Source organism: Lolium rigidum, chromosome 6 (genome assembly GCF_022539505.1).
Source record: "Lolium rigidum isolate FL_2022 chromosome 6, APGP_CSIRO_Lrig_0.1, whole genome shotgun sequence".
NCBI lineage: Eukaryota > Viridiplantae > Streptophyta > Magnoliopsida > Poales > Poaceae > Lolium > Lolium rigidum.
Genome location: NC_061513.1, coordinates 89239098 through 89250947, shown reverse-complemented (window position 1 = coordinate 89250947; position 11850 = coordinate 89239098). Strand labels below are relative to the sequence as shown.

At 44.0% G+C, this 11850-nt stretch overlaps 2 protein-coding genes across 2 annotated transcripts; one reads left to right on the top strand and one right to left on the bottom strand.

Moving 5' to 3' along the window:
• The first annotated feature begins 1805 nt into the window (after positions 1–1805).
• LOC124661543 (type I inositol polyphosphate 5-phosphatase 10-like) lies at positions 1806–6838 on the top strand. The gene is made up of 12 exons (XM_047199405.1): positions 1806–2093; positions 2357–2479; positions 2566–2641; positions 3300–3362; positions 3451–3520; positions 3610–3714; positions 4000–4618; positions 4690–4883; positions 4967–5075; positions 5244–5392; positions 5866–6074; positions 6436–6838. The coding sequence occupies exons 2-12, from the start codon at positions 2447–2449 to the stop codon at positions 6471–6473; spliced, it is 1665 nt and encodes a 554-aa protein (XP_047055361.1). The 5' UTR covers positions 1806–2093; positions 2357–2446; the 3' UTR covers positions 6474–6838.
• Positions 6839–7532: 694 nt separating this feature from the next.
• LOC124666690 (non-specific lipid transfer protein GPI-anchored 5-like) lies at positions 7533–9037 on the bottom strand. Its single transcript, XM_047204023.1, has 3 exons — positions 8751–9037; positions 8332–8412; positions 7533–7875 (listed from the first exon to the last, which is right to left on the bottom strand). The coding sequence occupies exons 1-3, from the start codon at positions 8989–8991 to the stop codon at positions 7760–7762; spliced, it is 438 nt and encodes a 145-aa protein (XP_047059979.1). The 5' UTR covers positions 8992–9037; the 3' UTR covers positions 7533–7759.
• Positions 9038–11850: the final 2813 nt, after the last annotated feature.

Here is an 11850-nt window from a genome sequence, read left to right as displayed (position 1 = left end):
TTGACCTACATTGTTTCGCAGCCCGTGAGTTTGAGTAGAAATATTTTTGCATTAAAAGTATTACGAGCTTTCTTTGACATCTATGAATATTGAATGACCCACTATCGTACGTACAAAATTTCCTGGTCCAAATAGTTTTTAGAATGCATGATACTAAATTTTATTTCTTCTAATCTGTAGGTATGCAGCTCGTTTTTGAGCTAAGAAATTTGTGCGTATTCTTTCTTGAAGCATCAATTTGAAAATAAAATGGTCATATCGGCTACCATGAGAATTCTCACTTTAGTTATCGCGTTGAGGTACGCCTCTCCTCTCACCCCCCACTCCCCTCCCTATCCTTCATCAGTGACTTCTCCCTATCCTTCCTTAACTCTGTATTCTGCAAAAATTCAAGAAGTGCTTGATGGATTTCTTTCCTGTCCAAAAGATATCCCTAGAACCCAAAGGCCACCTTAGCCTGAGTTCTTTCTGCATCGATCACATGAGGTGGAAACTGACCGGGGATAGAGTTCAACAAATAAAAGCAGTAATCTCTTAGTCTTATGATCTTTCAAGTATTAATGGTGAAATGAAATAAGTTGTGAGCTTTGTGCATGTGTGTATATGCTAAGTGATGGATCTGGCAGACTAATCTCTTAGTTTTCTTTAAGTTTCTAAAACTGCTCGTCCGTTTTGGTACTAATGTTGGGCTCAATCGGCATATACTGCGTAAAAAACAGCCAAAACGAGTTAAATCCACATGCATCTCATGTCTTCTACTTTTTACATTCAAAATCAGAAAGCTATAACCATATGCAGATTTTTTCCATGGCAGTTAACTGCAAATTATGGCCGAGATTTTGATCTCTTACTGCCACCTTAATCTTACTGTCTTTGCCTTCCTAATCATTAGTTCAAGTGACTTGTCTATTCATTGATTTTTCTTGGATATATATATCTATCATGAACACATTGTTAGTAGAATGGAAATGTTTATTTCAGCTCATAGTGGCATGATTTTCTCCTAAACATGATTGTTAAGATTTGTATCTCCCAAATGATGCTGCTATACCTTTCTGAAGCATGTCTCAAGGTACTAATATTGCACTTTCTTGTTTGTAATGGCAAATATTCCGATCTGCATCTTCATGACAAATGGTGATCCAAATGCTGGGCTGAGAAAAGAGATTTGATGTTGACAACAAGCATCAAGAAGAGGGCTGAGCAGAAGGAAGCTCGGAGGAAAACAAGAGGGCGAACTAAGTCACCGTGCAATTAGAAATCAACTAAAGCATGTCTATAATTTTTTTCATGCATAAACACTTTGCAACTACCTAAGTAATATCTTCAAGCGAATTGGAATCTAAATGTTTATAAAATAGTACATGTGACTGTTCAAAAACACACGGGATTAACTGTGGCAGCGCACGGGCATTCAACTAGTATGCCTAAAATGGCCCATTTTGCGACTCAGGGAGTTTTTTTTTTTTTTTGCGAGTGTGGCATTCCGTTGGATAGATTCGGGAATCATGAGTCGACGTGTGTCACGTTGCTGTCGGCTCCGGAACGGAATTATGGGAGGCACATGACGCCCGCTCCACGGATCTCCATGAGAACCCAAAGCAGCACCACCACGTCCATCCAAACCACCAAAATCCAAGGAAATCCCGTTGCTGGCTGGCTGACACGGTCGGCGTCGCGTCCGACTCCTCCCCCACTTTCTCCCCACCTCCTCCACTCTCCGCCTCACGTGCGTGCGCCCCTCTAACTCGCTGCTCCGGTCAACCCCCGCCCGCCCGCCCGCCGCCGCCGCATGCAGACGCGGATCGTCGAGGCGCATTCCTTCCCTCCCATCCCTCGGGCCACCGCGGCAGCCCGGCCCTTAAACTATTCCCTCCTTCCGCCGCGGTTGTCCCCTGCATTGGTTTAAAGGAGGTACTATACGGAGGGGGAGTGGGGTCCCCGCGCGCCGATGGCCCTGCATTCCTCATTGCCGGATTCCAGGGCTCGCCGCGCGCCGCCGCCAGCGGAGTTGTAGTAGCAGAGAGGGTTTTGGTTTGGGATCGCGGGAGCGCCAGGATCTGCCCGGAGGAGGCTGATTTCTTTGATTAAAGGTGGGTGCGTCCGTCCGTCCGTCCGTCCTTCTGGCATTATCAATTTGGGGTGCGTAGGATCCGTAGAGGAGGCGTGCGATACAGAATTGCATCTTGACGACGCACAACTGTTGGGGGATTTTTACGAGGATCGGTGTGTTCTTCCTGCTCTGTCTCAGCCGGGTGTTTTTTTTTTCGATCGTTTGTTTCATCAACATAATTTGCAGTGCTATGGTTCCAATTTTGCATCTTTGTATGAATCCTGTGATGAACTCTCCTTGCAGATCCTTCGACCTTGGAGTATTGGAGGACTTGCTGACCGGACTTGGAACTGAGAGAGGGAGAGGCTTGTTCTGGGTTCAGCTATTGATGTGATGGCCTTCACCGGCGGCGAGGAAAAAATGAAGGTGACATGCATTTCCTCAACTGCATTGTCTATAGATGTAAAAAAAAACTTTGTCTTAAAAAAGATACTACTGGATTTGCGTTCCAGGGTTGTCACCCAAAACTTTTCGGTACAAAGGAGAAGAAATCTGCAAAGAGGACAGACGGTTCAAGCTACAATGCAGGTTGGTTCAGATCCACCCCTTCACAACATACCTTCATTTTCGGGAAACACTAATCTACCATTTGCCCTTTACCTTTCCTATGTGACATATGGAGATATCTGTGGGGGCTGTATTCATCCTATCTTTCACCAAAGCTAGATTTAATTCAATCTATTTCAGTGTGGGTCGTGAATCTAAAACCTTGCTTCGTTAAACCTGAAAAAATATTCATAACTCGAAATTATGAATATTAAGAAGAAAAAAAAGTCTTTCCTGTTTTCTGCAAAACTCAAAATAAAAACAGTACAACAATATTTTTGAAGGAAAAATTTGAAACAAACTTTAGTCAAGCAACATTTTCACCACACTGTTCCCTAACTGAATAACCACTTTGAATCAACAGTGGCGAGTTTTACCCAGAAAGCATGCTTTTGTAAAATCGATTAACAAAGTCGAAACTCCAAACAAGCATGTAACATAAAGGCTTTGACCATAACCCGTCATTTCATTTTTCTGAACACTGCATCGTTTTGTAGAACCAAAACAAACCAAAGCATGACATTGTTTCAGTTTAGGAAGCATGGTCTAAAATTATATAGATATTAATGTGAAGCTCCACCATAGTCACGAAACAACGTGCAGGAATTAACTGTGCTATATGCTCCTATATTTACTACAGCAGGTGACCTAGGACTAAGTTCTTGTAAGACAGTATCCTCTTCCCCACTGAGAACATTATCAGGTACTTTAATATCTAGCAGAACCTGTGCTTTTGTCTGATTATTTTGATTATTTCAATCGATTTCTTTTGCCGCTTTAATTCAAACCAGGAGTTAAGAGCATACGTCTCAGCCATTTCCTGGCCCAACCCTCTATGAATAAAACAACTGAGACCCTCAGGTACATAGCTGAAATTTCGTATCCTACCATTTTCCCATCCCTTTCAATACCAACAGATCAGATTCATTACTCTCTACTTTTGTTAACAGAATATTTGTCTCTACCTGGAATGTTGGTGGGAAAGCACCTACTGCTGAACTGAACATGGATGATTTTGTTCCACCTGATGACAATTCAGATATTTATGTTTTGGGGTAGGTTTTCCACTGATCTTTTAACAGATACAAAGATATTTTTCTGCCAACATTACTAGTTATAAAGCTTGTTTAATGCTTGAATATAATTCTTCTCATATAAAAAGATTCAGTGCATAGCTGAAAAGTTACAAGTAAACTTTGTTTGATGTGGCAATGGACTGTCATTGAGACATTTAGTATTTGTATTCAGCACAATAAATCCTGGTCCATTTTGAAGTTTCAAGGGTATCTAGTGATTTTTTTATTCATGCCATCAATTCTTCTCATTTAATCGTTAAACAGTTTTCAGGAAATTGTTCCGCTCAATGCTGGTAACGTGCTTGTGGTAGAAGACAACGAACCAGCTGCAAAATGGCTTGTTCTTATAAACCAAGCATTAAACCGGCCTGCTGACAATGATACCAATGTCTTTCAGCATCAGCCATCTCCCTCCAACGAATCAACCTCCTCCCGAGCTTCTTCAAGCCTCGATGCTTCATTCTCTGACTTAACAAAAACAGCAAGTGGTTCTACAATATTTCAGAAGTCTTTTCTGAAATCCATTAGTAAACCCTTCATGCCACTCCACAGAAAGCAGCTTAAGACCTGCAACTGCCCAATCGAAATGATCAAATCATCTTACAAGGATGCTTGCTTTCGACGCCCGAAAAAACACGTTGACGAGACTGATTCCTCGGGAGAGGAAGAGAAAGAGAATACAAGGGATTCTCGCAGCTCTGTTCTAAGTGAAGTAATTTCTGCTCCCACTGCAAGGGATCAACTAAAATATAATCTCATAGTGTGCAAACAAATGGTTGGTATTTTTGTCACTGTTTGGGTAAAGAAAGAACTAGTGCAGCACATCGGCCATCTAAGAACGTCGTGCATAGGGCGAGGAATTCTGGGCTGTCTAGGAAACAAGGTCAGGACTGAATCAGATTTGAAGTAATCCTGTAATCAATTATCCGTATCCTGAATACACTTCTACTGCAGGGATGCATATCAGTAAGCATGACAGTGCACCAGACAAGCTTTTGTTTCATCTGCAGCCATTTGGCTTCAGGTCAGAAAGAAGGCGATGAATTCAAAAGAAACTCTGATGTTCTAGAGATACTGCGGCTCACGCTGTTTTCAAGGCTTTGCAGGAGAGCTGGGCGAAGAATCCCAGAGAGAATTCTTGAGCATGAGTAAGAGTGCAGTGATATTTATGTTTGTACATCTTCTTGTCAGTTTCGTATTCTAGAATTAACTAGTTCACTGTTGGTCTCAGCAAGGTGATATGGTTTGGGGATTTGAACTACCGTATTGCACTGAGCTACGCAGATACAAAAAAGTTTTTGACAGAAAATAATTGGGATGCCCTTTTTGAAAAGGATCAGGTAACTTCTTATTAGTTGACAAATTCCAGTTTTGTAAGAAGTTAGTGCTACTAAATAAATCAGAAAAGGTAACATAAAATATTTCAAAAGATGTCCTTATTCTGGCAACTGTAATTCTCTTCTGCAAATATTTTCTTCCCTAATGTTATGTCCTATTTTGTCCTTCAGCTTAAAATTGAACGGGATGCTGGACGAGTGTTTAAGGGGTGGAATGAGGGGAAGATATATTTTGCTCCAACATACAAGTACTCCTGCAACTCGGATGCTTATGCTGGTGAGACTGCAACATCAAATAAAAAGAGGAGAACACCAGCATGGTATGCACCATTTTTAACTAGTTCTGTGAAAATGAAGCCCTGTTTGAAAAACATGGAAACAATAATGTCTTAATCTGGCACAAACACAGGGCCTCTGTGATTGTTATGCCATCTTAAATCCTACAAAGTTGAATGGTTATTTTATTGCACCATAGGGGAAGCATTGGAATGTTTCGAAGAGTTTTGTTTAGAACATGTAAACACTTTGCATATCTTAGAACATAAAAATTCGTAAGGATCAAGATCCTCCAAAAGTTCTTTGAGAGTCCATTAAACCAAAGAGGCCTTAGCATGTGGTGCTAATTACTTCCATGCCACAGCATATTAAAAAATTAAATGCTGCATGATGTAGTTTTAATGTACAGTAATGTAGTTAAAGTTACTTTCTTCCAGTGACTGAGTATTATGTGTGTGAACCATCTGTTGCGTGACTTGTTGCATTGAATACGTCTCAAGTAGTAGAACTTGCTCAGGTGTGACAGGATATTGTGGCGTGGAGATGGCACTTCACAGTTATCCTACTACCGCGGGGAGTCCAAATTTTCAGATCATCGTCCTGTCTGTGGAACCTTCATCGTCGAGGTCGAGGCATTAGATAGAAAGTCAAGGAGGCGCTCGTCTAATGCTGATATGAGAATTGGTGCTGAAGAGCTGTTACCAAAGGACAAGAATAAGGGTAAAGGTACTGCACTTCTTACACACAGTGGTCCTTTTCTAGATCTTTCATATCCTAAGCTTTCGTATAATAACTAAACAGGTGTGTGCGTATAGGTCACAACTACAAAGTAACAACAATAGACTCCCTCCTTTTTAGTTTCTGGTTAGGTTACAGAAACATAATTGAATGAACCTGATTCATTGTTTAACTACAGAATTTTCTATTACATTTTCTCCTAAAATACATAGAACTATCTGGAGAGGCAGGATTAGTTATATTATGAAGCCGTAAATAGATTTGAAAAGGTAATAACTACATGCACTTTAGCTCTGGACTCATATGGAAGACTGATTTACCCACTACGTTTGTCACTTCCATTTTGCAGGCCTATCACGGAGTCTGAGCTCTAAAACACCACAGTAGCGTGCATACCAGTTGTACAAGGAAAAGACGTATATGCACCATGTTCTCAAGAATCCCTCTTGGGTTCTGTCTGGACGGTGGATAAAAACCCAGCCTGGTGCTCCTCTTTCAAACGGGGCAACATGCTCAGCAGTGATTGGTATATACAATTCTCTGAAAAATGTCTGGGGAGGTATAAGGATAATGTCTAATCTGTATAGCCGATTCAGCTATTCTTTCCAATGCCCTTGCAAAGAAAAGACAAGTCTTGTTCTCAATGAAATGGTTTGGTTATATATCTGATATGATTTAACCGCCTAATATTCTTTTCTCTATTATCTTTGCTACGTGGAAGAATGATTAGTTGCACTATGACATCACGAAGCCACTAACGTTTTGAAATGCAAAAGACCCCTTTTTTGCACTGTCAGTTCCATGAGAATCGTGTGAGTTGCACGTGGTCCAGTCGAATTCAGTAGAGCTTTTTCTGTCCGTAAACTGAGACGTCCTCTTATTTCTTCTGGCTGCGGTGTTAAAAAGAAGCTCGTTTTCAGACCGAAAGTTCACAGCAGGAGAAAAGGAGTTGCGCCTGAAGCTGTTCGTCTGTGCTTTAGTATATGTGCTCAAAGTCAGAAAATGACTTGTATTCTTCATGGGAATGGGAGGCAGCTGTGCCGTAGAAAACTGTTCCTATTGGACGGCAAGAAATCGCCTCTTCAGACTCGTGTATAAATGCAGGCAAATTCAGACGGGGAGGTGCGGTTTTGGAGAGGCGCCGGAGAGCTACCGAGTACAGGTAGCAGCTGAGGAATTGAATCGAACGAATCTCGACACTGATGAAACCAACAACAATCGTCTGTGCCGGCCTGTCACGATTGCATTGCTTGCCGATGGCGACTACTCCTACAATGATTCTTCACTCCCACACCGCGAGCCTCTCCAACCTCCAACTCTGCCGGCCAAATAAATGCTCAAATTCATCAGCGAACACTTCACGTGATCGCACGACCAGCAGCTTGCCACGATAATTAATGGCGATTTATGCTTTGGTCTATAGGAGGAATCAACATGTAACAAAGGTAACATTGTAACAAGATGAAGATAGCGATGTAAAACTACGAACTACACAGGAGGTCACCGTCTTTAGCAATATAGCAAGTAAAAGAGGTAGTATCACAATTCACAAGGAACGAATTAACCGGAAAAAAATCTCTCGGACGATAGACAATGTGAGGCAAGAATGGAGAAGAATGTAATCATCGGGCTAGACGTGTGAGAACATGTCACAGCCCCAAACTCATGTTGGTCTAGAACATGGCGGCGGCCGTGATCACGAGCGGTAGCGCGGCGAGAGCGGCGAGTCCACGGGCGGTGAAGCGGCTGGAGCTGGCCGACTTGGACGGCGATAGGGAAGGCGGGTTCTCTGCACACACAGCACACACGGGGCAGATGAACGTCAGAAGCAAAATTTAGCAGTGTGCGATGCTCCAATGAAGAGCGAACAAGTATTCCATCTTCAAGTAGAATGATAAACAGCACACCAGTTAAGAACTCTAATGAACATTGTGTAGAACACTAGAACTATCCTCTGTTCTCCTATGTAGAGTGGGATGAAATATGAAATATCTAGAGAAATTTGCATTCAGATTTCTAGATACTTCCAATGCCTTATTGTACAAAACTTTTGCTTGACTTCTAAACGGATATGTGAAAAGTAATCTTACGACGGAAAAACTGGAGCAGTAGTAAAAGGATAGTAACTTCTGATTTTTCAAGATAGGTATGGACTGCAATCATGTCGAGGACACTACTAGTAAGAGTTACTCTAGTAAAAAAGGACTGAAGCAGCAAGCCTAGCAGAGGAGTAGTAATGGCTCACCAGGCATTTGCGGTCCAGTACCGGATGGGGAGACGTCTGTTAATGGCGATGAAGCAGAAGGCCCAACAGGGACCCCAAAAGCTGCATATGTTAAAAAAAATTTGGGTTAATAAGTTATTTGCGAGGGTAATTCGATGATACTTGAATGTTAAGTCGAACAATTGAGTTGGAGAAACCATATCCAGATAAAGATTGGTCACACTGCTGCTAAAGCTATGGTATGAGCAAACGAGGATCTCCCTTATTCCACCAAATTATCACCTCTCGGAGAAGAAATCTATATTCTGTGCATACTCAACGGAGCATATATCTATAATTTTTCTTTTCCTCCATGTAAGTTACTACCACTACCCGCAAAAAAAAAAAAGTTACTACCACTAACAAGTTATACAGGTTCGAAATGTGTCTGAGACAGGTACCTGCGCACGCGCTGAGCGGCGGCGCGTTGAGGCGGCAGACCCCCGGCAGCGCCATGGCGCGCTTGTAGTCGACGCTGACACCGTAGGACTCGCCGCCTCCGGCGAGCAGCTGGCAGAGGCAGACGGGGTTGGACTGCAGCAGGCCGTCGAGCTCCGGGCAGCAGGCCTTGTCCGGGTGTTTGTCCGTGCTCCCGCTCGTGACGTACGGCAGGCAGTCGGACATGTTGAGCACCGCGTCCATGCACTCCGGGCTGATCGTCGCCCCCGGCGCCGGCGCCGGGGCCGGCGTCGCGGCCATGGGAGGAGCAGGAGAGTGATGCGCCGGCGGTGTCGCGGCCATGGGAGGAGCAGGAGCAGAATGATGCGCCGCCGGAGCCGCAGCACCAGGGGCAGGAGCGGAACTATGCGCCGCCGACGCCGTGCTCACCGCCACCGCCAGCAACGCGAGCGCCGCCGCCCACTTCAGCCGCAGCATCGCCATCGATCGAGCGTGCGTGCGTCACTTGGGACTTGGGAGGAGTGATGCTGTGGAGTATGGACTATGGAGGCGATGTCTCTGCGCGTGTACCAGTACATGTGTGCTTATATATAGCGGGAAGCCGGGAAAAACTCGTAGCACAGCTGCACAAGCTATCGTTGCAAGTGGAGTGGTGCGCACCAAAGTGGGCTGGTCGGTCGAGCTAGAGTAGCTGCGTGTGGCTAGGTGCATTTTTGTTTTGGACATTTTGCTATTACTGCCTTTTGAGTAGATGATGTATTTTAAGGCACTTAAAATTAAATAGGTGTCCTATAATTTTTTGCATTACAACTAACAAGTGAAATTTACATCACCAACTCAGTTTTAGGTTGAGAAGATATTTTATGTCATGATGCATTTTAGGGCACCAGGGACTATTTGGAAACTTCAATTCGACATTTCAAACTTCAAATTTACCACTTCAACATCGATTGAACACTACGAACACTTCAAATATCAATTAAACACTTGAGGCACGCGTCTACAAGTACATGTGTGGTTATATATATTGGGGAATAGCACGAGAGCAGACAAATCCCTCCCAACGGTGTTCGATTTTTTTGATAAAAAAATTTGAATGACATTTGAAAGTTAAAAGCAATCGAAAAATATCCTAGATGTATCTAATGATGAAATCTACTACCGAACGGTCCAAAATTCGTTGTATTTAAGGCTGAGAACAAGTGCCAAATATGTAGATCTGCGTGTGGTGAACATTAGACATTGGACACACAGCTAGTTCTCGGTTGATCTACAACTAACTTAATTGGTCACCTAATTTCATGTGTAATTAATTTGTGCTATGAAAAAAAAAAGACATGCAAATGCACACCCCATGTGTAATGTGCATGGGTCTCAGCGCAAATCTAACGGTTTTAGAGTTGATCTTAAATAAACTTAGTTCTCGGTTGACGTAGAACTAGCAGCAGAGTTAGACATTTTCATAACTCGAAAACTTAGCAGAATTATCATGCTTCCTCCATCCATAAAAGGATGTCGAAGATTTATTTAAATTTGGATATATATCTATACGCTATAAAGTATCTACAATCTAAATCTAGATAAACTTGCGACATCTTTTCTTGAACAGAGGCAATATCAGTTTTGTATAGACTAGAACATAACGAATTTTGGATTGAGATTTTGCGCTCTGTTAGAGTTCGACACTATCTACGCCTAGGATTTTTTGTCTGAGAATTTACAAATGTGGGTTTACATTTTTTTTTTCAGAAGAAAGAGAACGCTACCATGGAGATCGGGCTCCATTTGTGGTTTCCTTGAAATCAGCACAAGCTATCGCTGCAAGTGGAGTGGTGCGCACCGTTCGGTGGAGCTAGGGTAGCTGCGTGTGGCTCGACGCATTCTCGCTTTGTACATTTTGCTAGTATTATACTGTCAGCCAGCCAGGCAACGCTGTTCTTCTGGAGTACTCACTCCCCTTTGTTGTTAAACTTAAATTAGATGGGGCAATGCAATTTTATACAGACCCAGCCGAGCACTCCAAGCCAGTCCCGGTTCAGGAATGAATCGACGAACAAACCAGTTCGTTTCAAGTAAATCCAAACGCACAAGCCTCTCTGCGCTATGCAGACCGTGGCGATTAGACTGGCCGTACCGTATCACCGTATGATTAATTCGCATCGTGCGGTGTCGTCCGAGATTGCAAACACACTGTTATGAACTGAATGCGCAGGACATGGCCGATGTCCCGATGACCTGTCTGAAGCTGCAGCGTCGATTCCGTGCTGGCTCTGCCGGTGTGCAGGCGCTGTCACGGAGCGAGCCACTGTTTACAGGAGAGAATTTCGAAACTGATACGTGATCAAACATCTGTGAGCTGCCGTTTGTTTCGTTAGCTACTTCTATACAGCGTGAGATGGGTCAAATCCAAGAGTGATCGGGTCCACGACAGTACGGTGCCCATCCTGCTCCGGACCAATCTCGCCGGCCAGCCGCTCCGCTGCACGCATCGCCGTTGCTGGTTGGGGCAGGCTACTCCGCATCGCGAATGAATGCGAGCGACAGTAGCGCGAGCGGTCGACGTCCCGCCCGCGGCCCGCCCGCCATCACTGCGCTGAGCTGCAGCGAAGCAGCTCGGAACATCGAAACGAAGAACCGTCCATGTGTGTGTGAATAACTCTGACTATCAACCCTGGATGCCGCGCCATGAATGCACAGCTAGCTAGCGCTGCCCCGATGCGTTGTGCCTAGCTGGGACTCTGGGAGAGACAGGACAGGCGGGGAAACGTGGGCCGCGTTTCAGGCTCACCCATTTACGTGCTCCAGAAATCTGTTGGGGAAAACTCTGATCGATCGTCGGCATTGATGAGCCGTCCTTGGGAGATCCAGGAGGATGAACATGCATGTAGACGTCGCTGTTGTGACAATGAAAACCAAGGTTTCGCGTCACGCCGTAATGAGGAAGAGATGGCCATCAGGACACGACGGCGGCGGTGCATGTTCATACAGTATGTACTAGGCAACGACACATTGACACTGGTGACCTTCTGAACACGCAGGGTGCTGCTCAGTAAGCCCCAAGTCAACTTTACTACTCCCTCAGTCCATTAATAGATGTTGAAA

Excerpts from the sequence above, each read along its gene's own strand:
- LOC124666690 (XM_047204023.1), bottom strand. The coding sequence starts at position 8,991 with ATGGACGCGGTGCTCAACATGTCCGACTGCCTGCCGTACGTCACGAGC. Across the intron at positions 8,413-8,750 it reads GCCGCTCAGCGCGTGCGCAG|CTTTTGGGGTCCCTGTTGGG; the intron begins GTACCTGTCTCA and ends TAACATATGCAG. Across the intron at positions 7,876-8,331 it reads TACTGGACCGCAAATGCCTG|AGAACCCGCCTTCCCTATCG; the intron begins GTGAGCCATTAC and ends CTGTGTGTGCAG.
- LOC124661543 (XM_047199405.1), top strand. The coding sequence starts at position 2,447 with ATGGCCTTCACCGGCGGCGAGGAAAAAATGAAG. Across the intron at positions 3,363-3,450 it reads CCCACTGAGAACATTATCAG|GAGTTAAGAGCATACGTCTC; the intron begins GTACTTTAATAT and ends AATTCAAACCAG. Across the intron at positions 5,076-5,243 it reads CCCTTTTTGAAAAGGATCAG|CTTAAAATTGAACGGGATGC; the intron begins GTAACTTCTTAT and ends TTTGTCCTTCAG.